The sequence below is a fragment of the Salvia splendens genome, chromosome 17 (assembly GCF_004379255.2).
Source record: "Salvia splendens isolate huo1 chromosome 17, SspV2, whole genome shotgun sequence".
Classification (NCBI taxonomy): Eukaryota; Viridiplantae; Streptophyta; class Magnoliopsida; order Lamiales; family Lamiaceae; genus Salvia; species Salvia splendens.
The window spans coordinates 2,614,621-2,635,541 of NC_056048.1; the positions used below are offsets into that span (position 1 = coordinate 2,614,621).

The 20,921-nt window shown below is 37.3% G+C and overlaps 3 protein-coding genes across 3 annotated transcripts; 2 read left to right on the top strand and 1 right to left on the bottom strand.

Annotated features, from left to right (window-relative positions):
• The first annotated feature begins 594 nt into the window (after positions 1-594).
• Positions 595-4,955, top strand: LOC121775055 (COP1-interacting protein 7-like). Its single transcript, XM_042172011.1, has 9 exons — positions 595-865; positions 955-1,131; positions 1,796-1,929; positions 2,029-2,069; positions 2,148-2,197; positions 2,279-2,431; positions 2,632-2,843; positions 2,927-4,455; positions 4,541-4,955. Exons 1-9 carry the CDS (start codon positions 807-809, stop codon positions 4,724-4,726), a joined length of 2,541 nt encoding a protein of 846 aa, XP_042027945.1. The 5' UTR covers positions 595-806; the 3' UTR covers positions 4,727-4,955.
• A 1,176-nt stretch (positions 4,956-6,131) lies between these two features.
• LOC121773822 lies at positions 6,132-10,167 on the top strand. The gene is made up of 9 exons (XM_042170738.1): positions 6,132-6,619; positions 7,266-7,451; positions 7,522-7,608; positions 7,707-7,830; positions 7,915-9,097; positions 9,158-9,323; positions 9,399-9,563; positions 9,627-9,779; positions 9,867-10,167. The coding sequence occupies exons 1-9, from the start codon at positions 6,221-6,223 to the stop codon at positions 10,050-10,052; spliced, it is 2,649 nt and encodes an 882-aa protein (XP_042026672.1). The 5' UTR covers positions 6,132-6,220; the 3' UTR covers positions 10,053-10,167.
• A 2,378-nt stretch (positions 10,168-12,545) lies between these two features.
• Positions 12,546-14,506, bottom strand: LOC121774963 (polyphenol oxidase, chloroplastic-like). The gene is made up of 2 exons (XM_042171887.1): positions 13,946-14,506; positions 12,546-13,808 (listed from the first exon to the last, which is right to left on the bottom strand). Exons 1-2 carry the CDS (start codon positions 14,480-14,482, stop codon positions 12,633-12,635), a joined length of 1,713 nt encoding a protein of 570 aa, XP_042027821.1. The 5' UTR covers positions 14,483-14,506; the 3' UTR covers positions 12,546-12,632.
• Between the last annotated feature and the right edge of the window lie 6,415 nt (positions 14,507-20,921).

Below are 20,921 nucleotides of genomic sequence, written 5' to 3' on the forward strand. Positions count from 1 at the left end.
TTATTCTCTCTCTATCTCTCCTACTTTCTTCTCTTTCCTATTTTATTTTACTTTCATTTAATCTATCCAACACAATTTCTGAATCCTCGTGCCCAAAAGTTTTGTACTTCATCCGTCTCTAAAGAGTATGAACTATTTTCTTTTTCGTCCGTCCCTGAAAAATATGAATTTTCTAATTTTAAAAAAGTCAAACAACACATTACCGCTACACATCATTTTATTTACAACTTAAATCATTACAGTAATGTAGACTCAACTCTCCACTAACATTATTTCCACTACATTTTCTCTCTCTCCATCTTACTTTTCCCCTTATTTATTAAAACTTGTGTCAAACTCATTGTTCATACTCTTTGAAAATGGAGGGAGCATTAACTTAATTTTGACAGAGGAAATATCATTTTTTTTATTTTATAATGCATTTATATTAGAAATACAGAAATTTAGGAATGGTATATTATTGAAGTGGGCTATAGGAATAATTATTAGAGCACTAATTGCAAAATAATGTAGCGAAGGTGGGCCCACTTTCATATAGTACTATCACCTAATAAAATAAAATAAAATTCAATGAAAAATTGAAAATTTTACTCTCTCTCTCTCACACACACACACAGAAGAGAACTGAACGCTTTCACATGTGCACTATTCCATCTGTTCTTGCTGCCTCTCTCTCTCTCCCATGTCCAGTTTAGGCATTAAAAAAGGTTTTTGAGTTTCACATTCAAGAACTGAGCTTGCATTTCAGCACACCACAACTTTAGAGCTCCATCTCTCCCTCTCTCTCACACACACACTGTGGGAGCATGGATTCCAATGCCATTCTCGATTATGCTCTATTCCAACTCACCCCAACAAGAACAAGGTAAATCCTCTCACTCTCTGCTCCATCTCAACCGAATTCTTGAGTAATTGGATGTGTCTAATTGAATCTTCTATTGGATTGGGAAAAAGATGCGATCTTATTGTGTTTTGTGGGAAGAGGAGTGAGAAACTGGCATCTGGGCTTTTGGAGCCCTTCGTTGCTCACTTGCAATATGCTAAAGATCAGATTCCAAAAGGGGGTTATTCGATTACTCTTCGCCCCCCTCGTGATGATGCCTCATGGTTCACCAAGGCCACATTTCAAAGGTAATTTTGTAGGAATTATCTGATAATTGAGTTTAAACTGTAGTTGGATTGGTATTTTTGGTGTGATTTAGATGAATAGTGATACACTTGCTTGATCTTAGTGTTGCTTTGCTGTGGAGTCTTTATGAACTTTGGCTCTTTGATGATTAGATAGACATTTACTGATAATCTTCACCTAGGCCACATTTCAAAGGTAATTATGGAGGATCTATCTAATAATTAAGGTTTAAACTGTAGTTGGATTGGTATTTTGGTGTGGTTTAGATGAATAGTGATACACTTGTTTGATCTTAGTGTTGCTTTGCTGTGGAGTCTTTATGAACTTTGGCTCTTTGATGATTTGATAGACAATTACTGATAATCTTCACCTAGGCCAAATTGTATATGATTATGGAGGATCTATCTAATAATTAAGGTTTAAAGTTTAAACTGTAGTTGGATTGGTATTTTGCTTGTATATGATTTAGACGAATATTGAAGCATTAGTGACACACTTGTGGCTTCCAAATTGCTTTGTTGAGGAATCTTTATGAACTTCTCTTGGCTCTTTGATGATTAAATATTCAATTACTGATAATCTTGAAGTTATAAGAGTGCGGTGCTGAGAGAGTAAAAAGATTTGGTTGTTTTATCATTTTCTTTCTTTATTTGTTTGTAACTGCAGATTTGTGCGCTTTGTGAACACGCCCGAGATTCTTGAGAGGATTATACGCATAGAGCGAGAAATTTTGCAGATTGATGGCTCAACTCAATCTAGTGAAAATCCTACGGTGGATGAGGCAGGGCATTCAGTGGAAGGTATACCAGCACACCCTTTTAATACGAGTATCATATGTAGCATACTTTTTTGTCTCTTAGGCTATATTTGGCAAGTGATTTACGTTTCCAATTTATTAGGGACTGATGGGAATCTGAAGAAGTCAACTAATTCTTCTAAGGTATTTTAACTAACAGTAAGAGGTAGATAATCATATTTAAGTTTTCACCTAACTCGGTTTTTTATAATGTCTGTTTAGTTATCGTCTGAGGAAGAAGATCCCGGGGCAGAGCTGAGAGGACATTCTAGGTAGGTTATTCTCACTCATGGAACTCTGTTGATTGTGTTGTAGCTCTGGAAACTAAGTCGTTTACTTGCTATTCGGAGCAGGGCTCGTCTTCAACATTTGATGGATTCACGAAAAACATTGCTTCTGAAAGAGCAAGCCATGGCTTATGCCCGTGCAGTTGTGGCTGGATATGAAATGGAGGACATTGATGATCTTATATGCTTTGCTGATACATTTGGAGCCTCGCGATTAAGGTGTGACTTCTACTTCTTCCTTGTTTCTGAATTAATAAACGGATGAATAAATTAAACTTGGTGTCGCCTTTTCTTGCTTTGGTAATGCCCGAGAAATAGATCATCAGTGCTGAAACAATGCAACGAAAAAAATACTGCTTTCTACTAATTTTGATGGTTTCTTAGATCTTTCTCGGCCTTGATAATTTCTACTCGTGTAGGGAGGCGTGCATCGATTTTAAGGAGCTTTACAATAGGAAACATTCCGATGATCAATGGAGGGATGAGTTAGCAGCAGTGCAGGCATCATCTATGACTGATCTTCCATATCTGGCAACATCTGGAGTTATGCTCACTGGTGAGAATTTTCATGGCAATGGATTCTCCATCCCACTCGAGAGAACTGGCTCCTCCGACACAGATAAGAGCAAAGGTACGTTCTACGTTACAATGATGATGATGACTCCTCTTGCATAGGGTTCAGCGCGTCTAATCTATGAGCTCGGTCTGTTGCAGAAAGTAATTCTATGGGTGAACAGAGGCCGAATATGCAGCAGGTTCCATGGATGAATCAGATTCCTCCTTATATGTACAACTTTCAAGGCCCGATGCAGCAAATGCCGGCTTACCAAGGCTATCCTTACCCTGGTATGCCGCCATATTACCTGGGGAATATGGGGTGGCAGTCTCCGGGTGGCCCTAATTCAAATCACCGATCATCTCGGAGGAAGGAAAAATCTTTTAACGCCGATAATTCTGAGGAGGATGAAAGTACTGCTTCTGGTGATTCAGATGTTGGGACCGATTCAAACGTGGAACAAGAGCAAGATAAGAAGCATTCTTCGCGGGGGAAGAAGAACAAGAAATCTTCCAAAACGGTTGTTATCCGTAACATAAACTACATAACTTCCCAGAGGCGCAATGGAGATGATAACGAGCATTCTGAGGAGTCTACGGGAGATGATGCAACAGTGTCGTTGGAGAAACATGCACGTAAAAGCAGAGGAAACCACGAACTCGGGAACAGCACTGATGCTGATGTCTCTGAAGGAGGGAAATCTGCCGATCCTTGGGGTGCTTTTCAGAATCTTCTGCTTAGCAGTGAAGACTCGAATCCAACGAAGCATCACGCTGGAGATCCCATGGATGAACAATTTATGATGAACGATTCCAATGGCGGCAGAGTTTCTCACGAAGCATTTGATTTGGGATCGGAGAAAGTAAAGAGACAGCCTTTAGCTAGTGATGATTCAGTTCTTGTGATTCACAGAGAGGGGGAGAATGGTAGCAACACTCACATTGTAGGTTTTGCTAATGGAGAAGAAACGCAGACGACTATGAAAAGAACTGTTTCTGAAAACGAGAACACTTTGTTTGCACGACAATCCATAGGATCACGAACCACCACTCTGGGAGGTTTACAAGATTTCTCCTCGGAATCAGCCACTATTCGGAACAGGAGAGAGGAAGACTGGTTCGTTGTCAACTCGCAAACGCAAGAGGGAAAGCAATCGGGATTTGTCAATCACAACTCCTTCTCCTCCTATGCAAGTGACATGGTCAGGAAAGAAGCTGCCGGAGGAGCTGCTGTGGTTGACGACTCCTTCATCATAGAGTCGAGATCAAGAGCTGACGATCAGTATGTCTCTCACTGGAGATCAGACGTCATCATGGATGGCGAGATGGACATAGCCCCCCAGCCAGAAAAAGGAAGCCCGGCCATTTCTGGCTCTGCTGAGCCTGATGACCTCTGTATGGTGCTTGTAAGGGAGTCGCAAGAATCCGGTGCATCCTGGACGCCTGACATGGATTATGAAACCGAAATCTCTTACAACGAAGCTGATAAAATATCTCCCTCCTCCAAGATGAATGGTGAAGCGGCAGAGGAAACTGCTGTCAATGGTAAACAAGCCAATGGCAAGAAAACTGCAGCTAAATCTCCCATGAGATCTCGAGTCCCCACTGCCAAACCGGATCCTTATTCGAAGACGAAGAAGATATCTTCAGCAAGTAGGCTACTGACTCAAAAGAGCAAGCTGCAGAGGGTATTGTAACTATACATTTGCATAAAATTATAGTAGTACTTCTTTATTCTATACTATCTTGCTCAATTTTTACGATCTCGTGCAGGAAGAGGAGGAGCGCAAGAGACTGGAAGACGCGCTGATCCAACGCCAGAAGAGAATCGCGGAAAGGTCAGCTGCCAGCGGCTTATCTCCTGCAGCATCCAAGAAGCTTCCAGTCGGAAGCAAATCAACGCCTCCTAAGCTCGACAGGGTCAGATCTTCGTCTGCTGCCCGTGCCCCGAAAAGCTAAGTCAGCCTAAACTCACTGCAATATGATTGTGTGAGTTGAGCTGAACTGAACTGTTGTTGTATAGTCTTGGTCTTGGTTTTGCATATGCCATTTTTTGAGATTGTATATTCAATTTATTTATTTTCCTAATAGTGTGTATCTATAAAAATAAATTGGATCACATATTTGTGTCACCACAAACTGAAGTTGACTGCTGGAAATTTCATGGCTTCTTTTCTTTCTCATTCAACTATGTGCATCTATTGGAATATTCATGAGTTTCATATTTTAGTTAGAATAAACTTATTTATCAAGTCTATATTAAATGCTCCCATTCCATGATTTAATGTAATTGAAAAAATAAAACATACAAATACTTCTTATTGTATCCTCGTTAGCTCACCCCAAATGTAAGATTGATAATTTTGTGATCATTAAATAGGAGTTAAAGATTATTTTCATGAGGCAAATATATGAGAATTTATCAATTTAGAAAGCTCATATATATGCAATACTGTAGTGAGGAATGATATGTTGCATACCTTATGCGAGCTCCTTATGTGAATATCACTCTCGTTTGATGCACGTTTATTGTTGTTCGTTTTGATTTATATATTTAGTTTGATTATAATACATTAAAAAATATTGTTGAAAATTTTAATTTCACAAAATTTAGAAAATCAAAGCTCGATTGGCTCATTTTCTCTTTAATTTCAAATAAAATGATAAAATAACAAATCAAGCTTTGATTTTATGAATTTTGTGAAATTAAAATTTTCAATAACATTTTTTAATGTATTAGAATAAAACCAAATATATAAATCGAAACGAACAACGCTAAATGTGCGTCAAACGAGAATAGTGACATAGTCACATAACACATGTAGTATATCATTTTTCATACTATAGTACTATTTCATATCTAAAATATAAGTGTTCATGAATATATATGCGGAATTGTGGATGCGGTTACTACATACATAATTTAGCTAATGAATATAATCAAATACAAACTCTAAATATTGAATAAACTCTAAACTATGATTTGGACCGTAAAAAAATGTCAACATATTATAAAATAATAGCAACAGAAAATATCTACACAGTATCAATGGTTGACACCTTGTTGACATTGTGTTGACGTTGTGTTGACATCAAAATCTTAAAATTTTACACTGTGTTGACATTGTGTTGACGTTGTGTTGACCATGTATTGAAAAGTTTGGAGTTTGTACTATGAGTTTGCATTTTATCACTGCCCATTTAGCTAATGCATATAAAATTATAGTATTAATGATGATTAGTAGTATATATTAACCCTTTAAGATACAAAACGTATTATAATAATAATAATTAAATAGGAAACAAATTCAACCGCGAAAACAACGGCAATTCGCGGCTTTGTTTGTTGAAAAAAGACGTTAATGGCAATTCTCAGAGTTTGGCTCCCAATTTCTTCCCCAGTGAGAGAAAAAAATCGAAAATGGGAAGAACGAAGATGCCCACTGGGGATTCATGAAGGGACAAACGACACTGGGCTGCGCGCTATCGAATTATGTGCATTTTTGGGTTGAATCAAATTCAGTTCTAATGTTTTTCACGAGAATATTAATCGTTTCTCTGTTCACAGTTTATTCAAATAAATATTCTTTCGACCAATTCTCGGAGTTTTTGTCAAACCAAGGGGAGCTCACGAAATTTTCTTTCGATCAATTCTCGGAGTTTTTGTCGAACCAAGGGGAGCTCACGAATTTCTTCAATTTCGTAATCAGCGCCTTCCTCAATAGGAGGCATGAATTTAGGGTTTTTTTTGAGAGCTCGATAAAAGTTCTCATTGTTGTTGCTATGTCAGCTGGCGCCCTTTGTGGAGTCGCGCCTTTCATTTTTCGTAAGAAGAAGCCTTCTGGATTTGAGGTATGTTTTTTCTCCAATTTTCCAGTTTTTTTTTAATCATTTGCTGGTGATGATCATCATCTTAGGGCTATTTCTATGTAGTTTTTAAGGTATTTCTGCATTGATTGTAACTTTAAATTAACAATATGATTGATCATCGGAATTCAAAAGAAATCATGTTTGTTTTTGTTCAATTTGCAGATATGTCAATTGGGAAGTTCAGTGTTGATAGATTTGTGGTTTCTGATATGAAGCTTGCAAATTAACAATATGATTTTAACTTGAAAATTTGTGATCATTGTTGTAGTATTGTTTCTGTGTACTAGTTTTTAGGGTATCGGAATTCAAAAGAAATCATGTTTGTTTATGTTAATTTGCAGATATATGGCAATAGAGAAGTTCAGTGTTGATTGATTTGTGGTTTCTGAAATGAAGCTTGCAAGTTAAGAATGTGATTTTAGCAAGGAAATATGTGATCATTATCTTAGAATTGTTTCCATGTAGTTTTTAAGGTACCATAATTCAGAAGACATCATGATTATTTGTTTCTTTCCACATGTATCAATAGAGAAATTCAGTGTTGATTGTTGTGTTTCTGAAATGAAACTTACAAATTAATAATGGAATAGTATGATTTTGACATGGAAATTTGTGGTGAAAATGGCAGAAAAGTGAGGTTGAGACCGAAAAAGTTCCAAACATAGTTACATCTAGGAATGTCAAGGTCAGGAATGTTCCGACGGTTGGAGTGGCTGGCAATTTTGCTTCCATGACTGAGATTAGGAACAAAATTGCCTGCTTCAGAGATTTGCTCGATTTCTCACCTTGCTCCGGCTCTGCTACTCTGCTTGAGGTAGCCAAATCTTGCTGCTCTTTGCTTGATTCAAGTTTAAACTGATCCTTGTTGCTTTGTCTTTGCACAGCTGTTAGTATTGACCCTTCATGATATTTTCCAACGCTATCCAAAGACCAAACCGGCTTCAGAATTTCAGGATGCATGCACTCATGAGGTTACCTCTACTAGTCACAACTCTTGCAATACTGCTATGATTTTATTGTGTGGCAAAAAAAGTGAAAATTGGTAGTGTTTGATGTGGTTGGGGGGCAGGTTTTGAAGATCTTCTGTGATACTCTGCAATCACTAGGAAATCTGTGGACAACGGAGAAGTGGATGTTCCGTTGCAGTTATGTTTCATCTATGAAATTGCAACACTCCGAGTTAGAGCATATTGGTATGTTGCATGATGGGCACAAATTAGTACAGGATTGATCTGTTCAAGTGGATAAAGCATTTTTTGGGTTTTGTCACTTTGTAGCTGTGTTGATGCTCGAAGATATCATCAAGCTAGCTAGGGAGAGGTCATCTGATGAGATGGATGATGATGACAATATGAGTGACTACAGCCCTGCAGGAAATCTGTTTTCAAAGGCGCGGTCTGGCCCTTATTTTGATATCAGATCACCGTGTTGTGGATCTCCAATGACTCCTACTTCAGTCCTTCAAGGAGCGTGGAGGTCTCCGACATGCTCTGAGGGGGAACCGTGTTCGCCCCCTGTGCTCCTACCGGTTAGAGTTGGGAAACTAAGCCCCGTGGACATGAATCGTCTCTCCTTCCATATGGTTCCTCGTGGAGCTGCTACTGCTCAAGATCCTCAATACATGGTCCTAATGAATAATTTGGGCAAGGAACCGAGAGAGAATAGTCGAGAGGATGAAGTGATGGACGAGATGGAAATGGTCGATATTGTTATTCATGATTCTCAAAATGATGTTACAAAGATTTCTTCTCTTGTGAGAAGAAATGGAAGAAACTGGATTGGTGTTATAAATCAGCCAACTCCACAAATGGTGGTGGGGCCATGTTTGCAAACATTGCTTGAGTTGCCTTTTCCAACACCATCACAGCCCATGCTGCTTCCCAAAAATGATCATGTTTTGACAGATCCAGTGCCTCTGCCACCAGCGTCATTTCCTCCTCCGCCACCACCATTGCCACCGCCACTCACTGCACCAAGCAGTATTGCAGTTGCACCCCCTCCACCGCCACCACCCCCACTGCCAATGGCCGTGGTTAATCGTCCACCACCGCCACTCCCTCCTCTTCCCACACACACATCAACTGTTCCTCCACCACCTCCTCCACCCATGATGACCACATCAAAGGGAAAGGGACCAGCTATGCCACCGCCTCCTCCGCCCATTGGTGCATCAAAGGGGCAGCCACCACCGCCACCATTTGCGCCAACTGGTAAAAACAGTTCAGCCCCACCACCCCCTCCTGGGGCTGCAGGCCTTCGTCTGAAGAAAGCAGCCACCAGATTGAAGAGGTCTTCACAAATGGGTAATCTGTATCGAACTCTCAGAGGCAAAGTAGAAGGATTGGCTTTGCATGGGAAATCAGCAGGACGAAAGGCTAAAGTCGGAGGAGGAGGAAGAGGGGGAGCCTCCGATGGAGGGAAACAAGGAATGGCCGATGCATTGGCAGAGATGACAAAAAGGTATTCACCAATTATATGTTCACCATTCATTTCAAAAGTCTTGAAACATGATTGCCTCAGGTCATCATACTTCATACAAATTGAAGAAGATGTCAAGAAATATGAGTCAGTGATAAAGGAGTTGAAAACCTCCATCGGTTCTTTCCAGACATCCGACATGGCTGAGCTCACCAAATTCCGCAAACATGTCGAGTCCCACCTCGAGAAACTAACCGATGAAACTCAGGTCTGATCATACAAGTCCCTTCCTTGTTTTGACATCAATTCATTGATCAAGAATCATAGTAATAATTTATGTCAGGTGCTAGCAAGATTTGAAGAGTTCCCCAGCAAGAAGCTGGAAGCTATAAGGATGTCAGCATCTCTGTACCTAAAGTTAGATGAAATCGTCACCACTCTGCAAAACTGGCAACTGGTCGGGCCCGTTGGTAAACTCCTCGACAAAGCTGAAGGCTACTTCAACAAGGTTAGCTTCATGTACTAGTTAAGATCCATTCTGTTCATTACACTAACTGGCTGCCACATCCAGATCAAGGTGGAACTCGATGCACTTGAACGGACTAAAGACGGGGATCTTAAGAGATTCCAAGCTCAAAAGATCACTTTTGATTTTGGGATCCTAGTACGCATCAAAGAACTGTTGGTTGATGTTTCTTCTGGCTGCATGGAGCTGGCTCTTAAGGTCAGTTATTTCCAACACAAACTCATTGTTTTATACTCAATATATATGTGTATATATTATATGTATCCATGTGATTGATGCATGCAGGAGATGAGAGAATCCAAGCTTAAAGAAGTGAAAGAACAGAAAAATGGAGGGAAGGGTGGATCAGCGAAGATCCTGTGGAGGGCCTTCCAGTTTGCATACCGTGTCTACACGTTTGCCGGTGGGCACGACGACCGGGCCGATAAGCTCACCAAGGAAGTGGCACATGAAATCGAGACCGAACACTAGTCAAAGACTGCTCATGACAATATACCCCATGTTCGTTTTGTCACATGAAAAGCCCCAAAAACTGACCCCATAAATCAAGAAAATAGAAAATATATACATACACATACTTAGGGCATCCACAATGGGGCTAAAGCCCGCCCTATGCACCGCCACGTCAGCATTTTATCCTCCTGCCCTTCCACCTGCAGTGGGGCGCCCTAAGGGGCGCCCTATAGGTTTTACTATTGTTTTGTTAATTAATTTAAATGTTTTCAAATATATAAATACAAACTAATTAAAAAACACGACGATTAAATAGAGACGACAAATAATACATTGATTAAAAAAAGTTACAATGGTTATAAAAAAAAATTGACTATTCTACAAAAGTCCCAACTTCCGGCGCAACTCATCGATCAACCCCTGGAGGTATTCGCCAGGTTGTGTACCCGGCCACCGTGCGCCATCTCCAAATATCGGGCTACCAGGGCTTGAGTATCCATCGGAATCTATTTTATAGCGTAATTTGAGAGTTGAAAAGTGAATCGAAAAGTTAAAAATGAAATATGAGGATGGGGTATTTATATAAACAAAATTTTCGAATTAAAAAAAAAAACTAAAACGCTTTGCATCGTCCGCGTCGCCCACAGTGGGCGGAAAATGGCGGGGACGATAGGGCACGGACTACACATCATCCGTCGTCCGCGCACCCACAGTGACGGACGATAGCGCGCCCGATACCCCATTGTGGATGCTCTTATAATATATACTTAGATGAACACGTCGACCTAACAAATGTAGATATTTGAGGCGTCTATTTATTGAACTTGCTGGGATTTCAAGTGTATATGGTTCAGTAAATTATTTCGTATATAGAAGTAGCAATGACTGTGTCTGTGTGTGGAAGGTGAGCTTTGCATCACCACCATTTTAGAGGGAATTTTATTTATTTTTGGCTTGACTTGAGTTATTGATTTTGCATATATAGTCATTGCATGTTTATGATGTACGTACTATGTTTTTGGCAGAATATTTATGTTGGGTAGTAAAAACTAGCTTTATTGGACTTTTAGTTAAACTTTTAAATGCAGTCTGAGGGTTGCTTATTATTCTTAATAATTGACATCTCTATTTCATCTTGGTGTACCACTACCAATATTGTTATTAGGTCAATCCAATGTTAATACATACTACTATATGATACTTAGGTGAATATAGTGTCTTTTAGTCAGATTATTAAACAAGTTTATAGCATGCTTTTATTCATAATAATATTATAACAAGCAAATTCATGCGTCTATATTCGTTATTGCAATGGGAATATATTAGTGCCCTCGAATTTGAGGAAATAATGCATATATAGGAGTATCTATTTTCTTAGGAATTAGTAATGCATAATCGATAAAATAATCCAACTTAATCAAATATGTGTATGGGCAATTTTTTGGGCAGCCTTATTTGTCTGAGTTGGAAGATGTGTTTTTCAATGATTCATGAGCAGGTTGATTAGCTTTTCCACGTATAATTATATATTAAATTAAATAAAGCAGCCGACCATATACACCGGATGAAGTAATTATACATATAGTCAACGGATCATGCATTGGCAAAATCGCTTTTTAATTATCCATCAAATTAATTAATATTATGATCCATCCCTTTTATGCTTTTTAGCTGTTCACTTGGACATTTCTTCTTAACTTGCATTATTCCATCTTATCCAACCAGAAGACTGCAATTAGTAGGAATCTACGTACAATACACATAAAACTTTTTAAGTAATTTAAATAATAATTAGAAAGGTTTAAACTAAAATTATCTTAACTAGATAAGTTTAATTAATAAATATAGGGTACTACTTATTAAATTAATAAATCCATCCTAAAAACGAGGTTTGATTTGCACAAGTATAAAAATAAAATATGCAAGAATACAAAATTTTATCATTATAAATATATAGTACTATGAATTGTAGTATACATATTATAAACTCTATGCATATATTATTCTGAATTAAATATATATGTGTACATAAATTATATACATATAGTTGGAATTCTTTTTACATTTAAAATTTCTTCGAGAAAATTAATTAATAAAAAAATGAAATAACATATTACATGCCCTTTTACAATAATTTAGGAATTTATTTTTAAAATTAAATACATATTCATTTAGAAAAAATAATTTTTTTACTTATATACATAAACTATCTCAATGTCAAATTTCATGTGCATGTGAATTTATCATAAAACTTTCAAATAAAATCATTTTTTTATTTTCAGTTAATATAATATGAGCAATTTAATAAAGTAATACGTGGTGATTAATTAGACCATTTGGATCTCTACATCTAAAATCACAATGTCTTCGAACCGTACGGCTACGAGTAGTGAGAGGTACTAATTTGGGCAAACCCTATAATGTCAAAATCTTTGAATATTAATCACCTTTCACTATAGCTAATTAATATTCAAACAAATAATATCCCGACACCTTTTCTGCACACAACAGTAAAATCAACAATCAATTGCATTAAAAATACACATACAACATTTTATTCAATTTATTGAATGAAAAGGGATATTACAAATTGAAAAATCAGTCATCAAGCTCGATCTTGATACCACCAATGGTGACGGCGTCGCCGCCGTTAGTCGGCACCAACGTGACCAGCACGTGCTCATCATCCTCCGCGTCGAGATCTTCCATAATATCCGAAATCGACAGCCTCAGCTGCGTCTTAATCTTCTTCTCATTCTTATGCTTGTGCGGAACATTCACGAAGCTTCCGGCAAACTCCGTGTTCTCCGCCGTCGTAACGACGTCGTCTTCGTCGTTAATGTAGACGTCGAATTTAACGTAGGAATCGCGATCGACCTCGATCCCTTCGATCACCAATACCTCCTCGAGCTCATCCTTCTCCTTCTTGCTCCTCTTCTTCTTCGGCCTCTTCACCATCACTTTTAAAACCCGGTCCAGTTTCGCAGGAAACTGGGCCGGGGAGTCGGCCGCGTTCGCCCTCCCGAGCTTCTTCAGTTTCCGCAGAGCTGAAGAAACCCGCGGAGTCGGGCGGCTGTTAAGCCAGGGTATGTCAACGCCCTGGTACTCGTACCCGAGCTTTCTCAGGTCGAGACAGTCCCGGACCTTGACCCGGACCATCCTCGCGTCCTCGTCGTAGAAAAGGAACGACGCGTTGAGGTAGTCCGGGTCGGTGATGTCCGCCCGCCGCCCGCCCAGGGTTTTCCACACGCTCCACAGCCGGTCGATGTTGGAGTGGTGCGCGTAGAAAATCGGGTCCCGGGCGGCCGAGTAGAAATTCCCCATGTTCTCGGTGTTCGGCTGGGTCCGGTCGCCGGTCCAGACGTGCACCGGGCCGTGGGGGATCCCCTCGATGGACCCGCCTCCTGGGTTCGGGTCCTCGCCGCGGCGGTAGGGGCTTCCGAAGAAGAGGCGCGGGGTTTTCGAGTTCGACACCATCTGCCGGTACATGACGGTTAGATTCGTCTGCGCTTGTTGTTCCGGTGTGGTGCTCGGGTCGCTACCGTTGTAGTTGAGGTCGACCAGTGCAGGCGGCTGGTGGGCCCGGTCGCGGAGCGGGTCGTAGAGGGCGGATTTAGGGTTTGCGTACATGGACGGGATCGGCATTCCACGTGGCGCGTCCCAGTTCCAGTAGGGCATCGCGAAGGTGGGGTCGCCGAGGAGTTTCCCGAGGATCCGCTCGTAGAAGTAGAGGTAGTAGCGGTGGAAGGGGAAGAAGAGCCATGAGTTATGGACCTTCAGAAGCAGCGGACGCAGAAAAAAATATTAGTAATTTTATAATTTTATAAATATTAACTTACGGTAAGGACTGAAGATAATTTTACTATATAATTTCACTTATTTTATAAAGAAAAAGGAGCTTAAGCCGTTACCTGCAGCTCGAGGTCGGGAAACCCGGCTTGGTCATACGCGCCATCGCAGTAAGCGCAGTGGACGTTGGCCTGCTGCTTAAAACTTCGGGGGTCGTCGTCGGGGAGGGCTCGCATCAGCTCGACAGCTTTGTTGAATTTCGCTATGTACGCGTCGTCGGCCAGATGGGCGGCGGGGCGGACGCGGAATTTGGCCGGCGGCGGGGGGAATTTGAAGTCGATGATTTCTCCGGTGAGGGGCGGGCAGCAGTTTGTGGGGGTGGCGCCGGCGGGGAGGTCGGCGGGGCCGCATTGGGTGACGTCGGGGGCGGAGATCGGGGCGGCGAAGGAGAAGGGGGAGGTGGCGAGGGTGGTGGCGCCGTAGAGTCCGCCGAGGCCGATTAGTAGGTTTCTTCTGTCGAATTTGGATGGGAGAGGGGATTCTTGATCGTTGTTTGATGATTTGCATGAGATGCTATGGCTGCGGCGGGGAGTTTTGGTGGCGGCGGCGGCGGCGGTGATGGTGGGAATGGGAAGATGTGAGAGAATGAACGAAGCCATTTTCTTTGGTTGATTATGGCTATATGATATAGTTGGGATTAGTATATATAGAAAAATGTTTGGATAGTTGGATTCATAATTAATTCAAACCGTGGACTGTTATTCACATCGCGCAACCTTCTTCTTTGTTAATGCATTCACAAACCCTATATTTTACATTTCAGTCTGTAATACTACGTGGATTGGTATGACTCCTTGCCATATAATTATTCATTTTATGATACTACTATTACTATAATTGAAAGATGTAGTTATGATTTATTATTCTATATTTATCTGTATAAAATTAGGCTGTAAAATTATTTTAATTAAAGAGAGGTGATTATGACTTATTACGTAATTATTTGTCTGTGACTAAGTTGTTAGTTGTGATATTATTTTAATTGAAAGTGTGACTAAAACTATTTTTTATTGTATATAATTATCTATCTAGAATTATGTTATGAGAATCAATCTCACGAAGCTTCGGTCATGAGATATAATCTTGCAAATTGAATAAATGAGATATAATTATCTTATATAGCTTGTATTGATGTATAGATTGATGCATACATGGACCATTCAACTTATAATTAATGAAGTAGTTGTAAAATTGTATTAACGCGTCCAACAACTAATGTGACGACAACACACCATTTACCACTTTATTTAATGGAATAGTATATTACTAATATCCTATGATTTCAACTGTGTATACTTTAGTTGAATATATTATTAACTGTTTAATATTGCGACAAATTTGGGTATAATAATTGTTTTCAAATAGATTATTAGAGTTGATAATTTAGAAAGTAGCGTATTTAATTTTTAAAATTCCAAAATTTTCAAATAAATGTTAATTGTGGTGTAATATATCATAGTACATTTTATTCGATGTTATTAAAATAAGTAAGTAATTTATAAATGAAACACAAGACACTACAAAATGGGGTGGTTAACTACCACGTGATCTAACTACCCATCACTGCGTCAATCGACATTTCCACATTAATTAATTGATGCATGTCGTGATTAGTTGGAAAATTAATAAAAATAGTACTCCACTACTTCTTTTAACATTTTATATGACAAACGCATGTAATCACTCACTTATGCAATTATCTTCAAGAAACTAATTACATAGAATCTTCACAAGCACAACTCCACTAATCATTTAAACAGTAAAACAAACTCTGTGGTTTTTTATACCTTGCTCTTGAAAAGAAAAAAGGAAACACGAGTACACAGGGGCGGACGCAGAAATAAACATGAGTGGGCGCTAAATTTTCAAAATTTTATATAAAAATAAATTTTCATGTAATTTAAAATATTATTAGGGGCTTTTATATACCAATATGTTCAAAATATGAATAAATTTTAAAATTTTATAATAGAAAAAAATTAAAAAATTGGATTCATTAGGGGCTAAAGCCCTCCCCTCTTTACATGTGGGTCCGCCCATGCGAGTACATGTAGAGAAAAAAGCGTAAGAACCTCTACAAATTACACAGTTTTTACCTAATTAATGAGACTTTATACATTAATATATGATGAATAATTTATTAAATCAACTTGATGCACTTGTACCTAGTTAAATTAATAAACAACAAATTAATAGTTTATTTAAGATGATCATGAGTTGGAAAAATCTTATCCAAGAAATCTAAAAGTCAATTACTTAACAAATTTTAATATTATATCCACGACCACGAGCTCCAATTTCGAAGAAAGACGGCAAGTATACTAATTTGAGCCAGTTTCGAAATCATCTAATATTGATGCTAGCATTTACTATATACTATTAACAAATAAATAAATAATTTTATACTACTAAAAAGTACAAATCCCGATCAATAATAATTAATGGACAATTTAATTGATTAGAGGCTCACTGGGTTGTATTACATACCAAACTAGTTTTAAACACTAAACACCAAACACATCATTATATAATAATGCGGAGTTCATTACAACTTTATTTGTAGTTCATTATATGGAATTCTAAGATTTAAAAACAATGACATCATCATGCATAATTTAGAAATCTGAAATTCATTATATGTTTGTTATTAGTTCATTATAATGAACTCCATGTTATCATATAATGATGTTGTTCGGCGTTTAAAGTTTAAGAGTGGTTTGGTATTGATCACAATTCGGTTTTCACTAGATCTATTTTAACTTCGCCAATTAAACTTTATATCTCTCTTTTGATTTCTACGTTTCACTTTAATTATTTTAGTGCTTCTTCAATGTTCTAGTTACTCAACTTAGGTTACGTTGTCGATTATTCCCTTTTTATAAGCCGGCCCCCCAACCTGACTCTGATTTTTCTTAGAAATGCAAAATTATCTTTCATAAATAGCTAATTATAAAATATAAGTAATGTATATAGGTATTTGTATTGAGGTAAGTGGTATATTCAAATTAATACTTCATTCGTTTGTAAAATAAAATCTCATTTTATCATAAATATAAAAGTTTGCATTAAAATTTCAACTTCACTTTTCTATTTTTAGGAAATGTATATTATTAAATTGTTTCATAATATTCCTTTCGTTCGCGAATACAAGTCTCAGTTCATTTTTACTATAAATAATGATAGAACTCACATTCCACTAACTCATTACACTCACATTTTATTTAAAACTAATATATATACAATGAGAATGATAATATATACCCATAACTTTTTTTCCACTCGTTTTTTTTAACATTTCTTAAAATCGCGACGAAAAGAAATGAGACACATATTCGCGAACAGATGAATATTATACAATTATGAAACTAATAATAGTACAAAAGTAAAACTCATATTCGATTAATTTTCATATTTTCATATATAATTTGTAAAATTCACATATGATTAAAATGAACCTAATATATATTAGGAAGAGTATTAGCTAGGAATAAAAAGTGCTTCGAAATTCAACATCGTGATTAATGTCACAAAATCAATTCGAAGACGTTAGCACGGGGGCCGTCCAAAGCTAGATTAGGTGTTGATTAAGTAAGCTAATCCTCATATTAAGCTTATAGCTACTATTGGGAAGAGAAATAAAGAAATAAAAATAAATTACATTGATAGTTGTTGGTGTAGATCGAGTAAGTCGTTGGATGATGAATTGCCGAAACACAATTTGGACGAAAGACAATTTTGATATTGACCACTTGATTAAAATAACAAAAATAAGTATTTAATATTTATTATTCATGATTTCCAATTACAAAACTTTCTATTTTTATAATCTTCTTGAACCAAAGTCATCATAAAGCAAAATACAACGGCGTAAGAGCATTCCCAACGGTGAGCAGCAGCTCACCGTCCGTCCTTGCCGCTGGCAAGGACGCGCTCCGCCACCATTGCGCTCTTGCCGCTGGCAGGGCGCTGCTCTATGCATAGAGCACGTCCGTGCCAGCGGCAAGAGCACAGCGCGTCGACGTGGCAGCTTCCGATTGGCCCGTTGATTTATCATTTTTTATTTATTTTTTTTAAAAAATTGAAAAAATCTGAAAAATTCAAAATTAATAAAAAAAATATTGTCTCACTTCCTAATAAAATATATCCATTTTTTCCACACTTTTAATTTATTTTTTTCATTATTTTTACCCCAAAATTCATACTTTCATCTATAAATACTCTCATTTCAAACACAAAAAATGACACTATACTAAACAACTCTCTCAATCTCAATTTTTAGGATTTTAATTATGTAATTTTTAATTTTTAGGAGTTTAATTATGTAATTTTTAATTTTTAGTATTTTAATTATGTAATTTTTAATTTTTAGGATTTTAATTATGTCTTTTTTATTTTATTTGTAATTTGTAATATTTATTGTGGTTTTTTAATGAATTTTAGTATTATGGAAATGTTATTGTTTAATTGAATTTTAAATTAAATGTGCTCGTCCTTGCGGAAGAGCACAGTTGTGGGTGTTGTGCTATTGCCAGAGAGTAGGCATGAATAGTACTGTCCGGGCCCACAACCGTGCCGCTGGCAAGAGCACGGTTGTGGATGCTCTAAAAGATGGAGGTTTGTCTTTACCGAATTTAAGGAAATTCATGTGATGATGTATTTGTGCTAAATTAATCAAGTGGAAATTGAACACTAAATACGGACTTATTTTCTTAATTTCAGTGTCCAAAATTATGTCATTTTTAGTGAGAAAGAAGAAAATATTATTTCATATTTTTATTTATGTTAAAATTAGGTTTTTATTTGTTGTATAGCACAAGGACCAGATTTGAAGGTACATAAAACTGTAGCCTATTTTTCTAGTAATATTCTTCTTTTTTTTAAAGGAGGATCGACGATGGTTCCCCATCTACCCCCGAAGTGACTCGGACCCCCGGCCTAACGGTCGGAGGTGAAGCGTCTTACCACCGAGTTGCACTTCGTTGTCGGGATGGGAAGGAACGAGTCAGCCAACCTTTCCCCAAGCACGGGTTCATACCAGTTAACTGTATCAACCCAATCAAGGGTACCAAGTTAACCTATCTCCCTCAGCGTCTGGGTCCCAAGCACGGGTACAGACCAGTTAACTGTATCAACCCAATCAAGGGTACTAAGTTAACCTATCTCCCCCAGCGTCTGTGTCCCAAGCACGGGTACAGACCAGTTAACTGTATCAACCCAATCAAGGGTACCAAGTTAACCTATCTCCCCCAGTGCCTGGATCTAGGCCAGGACTCAAGAACTCCCCAGGGGAAATTAATCCCCAAGTTGCACCTCACATGGGTCGAACTCGTGACCTCTAGGATGACGCGGTATCCTTGCCTCCCTCCTCAACCACTTGAGCTAGAGGGCTTGGATATTTTCTAGTAATATTATTCCTCGTGGGGAAGTTGCACCATTTAGAAAGTTCATTTTCCATTAAGAAGTTTGAAGATTTTAATCCTTTAATTGTCACAATACTATAAGATTAGATCAAATGACTTAGTATTCATTAGATGTCGATTGGACACGTATGACTGGTCTGTTTCTTAAAGTGTTCAAACTTCAAACCATAGGCATAAAGATTTGCAGTTTGACTAGTTTTTATTAATTTAATCATTTTCTATATCGTCGTAGGCTGCAAATTTTATAGAGTACCACACGAAATATAATAAAAAAAGTATATATGATGAAAGATTAGAGTACTTTTGAAAGAGAGCAACAATTATGTTCCACCCTAATTTAATATATATACTCAACCATCCAATGAGAATGATAAATATAGTTAAAAAAGGAGAATCATTTTTATCTCCAATCACGAAGATTTACGAAGGATGTAAATAAATTTAGTTATGAATTTCAGTTTTAGGTTAGAATCTCATTATATGCAAAATGTTTATATGTATTTAGTCATCTTTTATATATAATAGATCTTGTGTAATTCATTTTTATATATGTTTCATCCGTCCGTTAAAATTTGAGATCTATACTTCTGCACTATATTCAAAGAGGGAGTTTCAATTTGCAATTGATTGCATTGAAAAATTGGTTTGAATGAAAATCATTAATCAACGGTCAGTAAAATGATATCAAATGTAAACACAATAGTTTCAAATCCTAGTTTGTTTTTGTTTTTATAACTTTTTTCCTTTGTTTCAAACAAATCGAACAATTTGATAGTAAGCTATTATCTTTTAAATTTGGATACGATTTTTTTATATAAAATTTTACATTATTCAAAACAATTTATTCTCAGTCAAATTAAATGTGCGATCTCAGTATGATTTATTTGAAAGGTTTTTATCTTTCTCCTACGTAAAAATGAAATATTACTACGTACTAAAAAAATCCAAAATCCCAACATTGTAAATTTTGATAAGTTCAGGGCTTATGATTAACGGCGCAGAGCATGTTTAGATTTCTGACATCGTCTAAAATTGGCACTATAATTTGTAAATTAGGGGCAGACGCATAAATTTTCGATAGTAGGGACTATATTATATTCTCTCCATCCACAATAAAATAGGCAATTTGAGAACGGCATAAATTTTAATACATAATCAATAAAGTAAGAGAATGAGAAAAAATATAAAATAATATACTCCCTCCTTTTCCGGTCACTTTTGCGCACCCATTTTATTAAAAACGACAATAAATAATTAAAGTGGAGAAATGGTAAAGTACGAGAGAAAATAATGTCGAGAGGATTATCATTTTTGTAAAACGAGTGCGTAAAAGTGACTAAAACTCTTAAAATTGGACGAAGAGAGTAATAAATAATAGAACTCATAAATTATAAAAGTAAGAGTGAAATAGAAAATGTTTCCATAAATTAGTGTGCACTCCTAAATAAAAACATGAATTTAATACGACGATGAACTTTTTAAAGCATCAGTTTCATTAAAAATACATTTGAATTTTCGGTTGGACTTTAATTTAAAATAATAAGCTAATAAGTGAAATCATTTAATGCAGCCGGTGCTTTATTAATAAAATAATATTATATTTTATTTTTTAAAAATT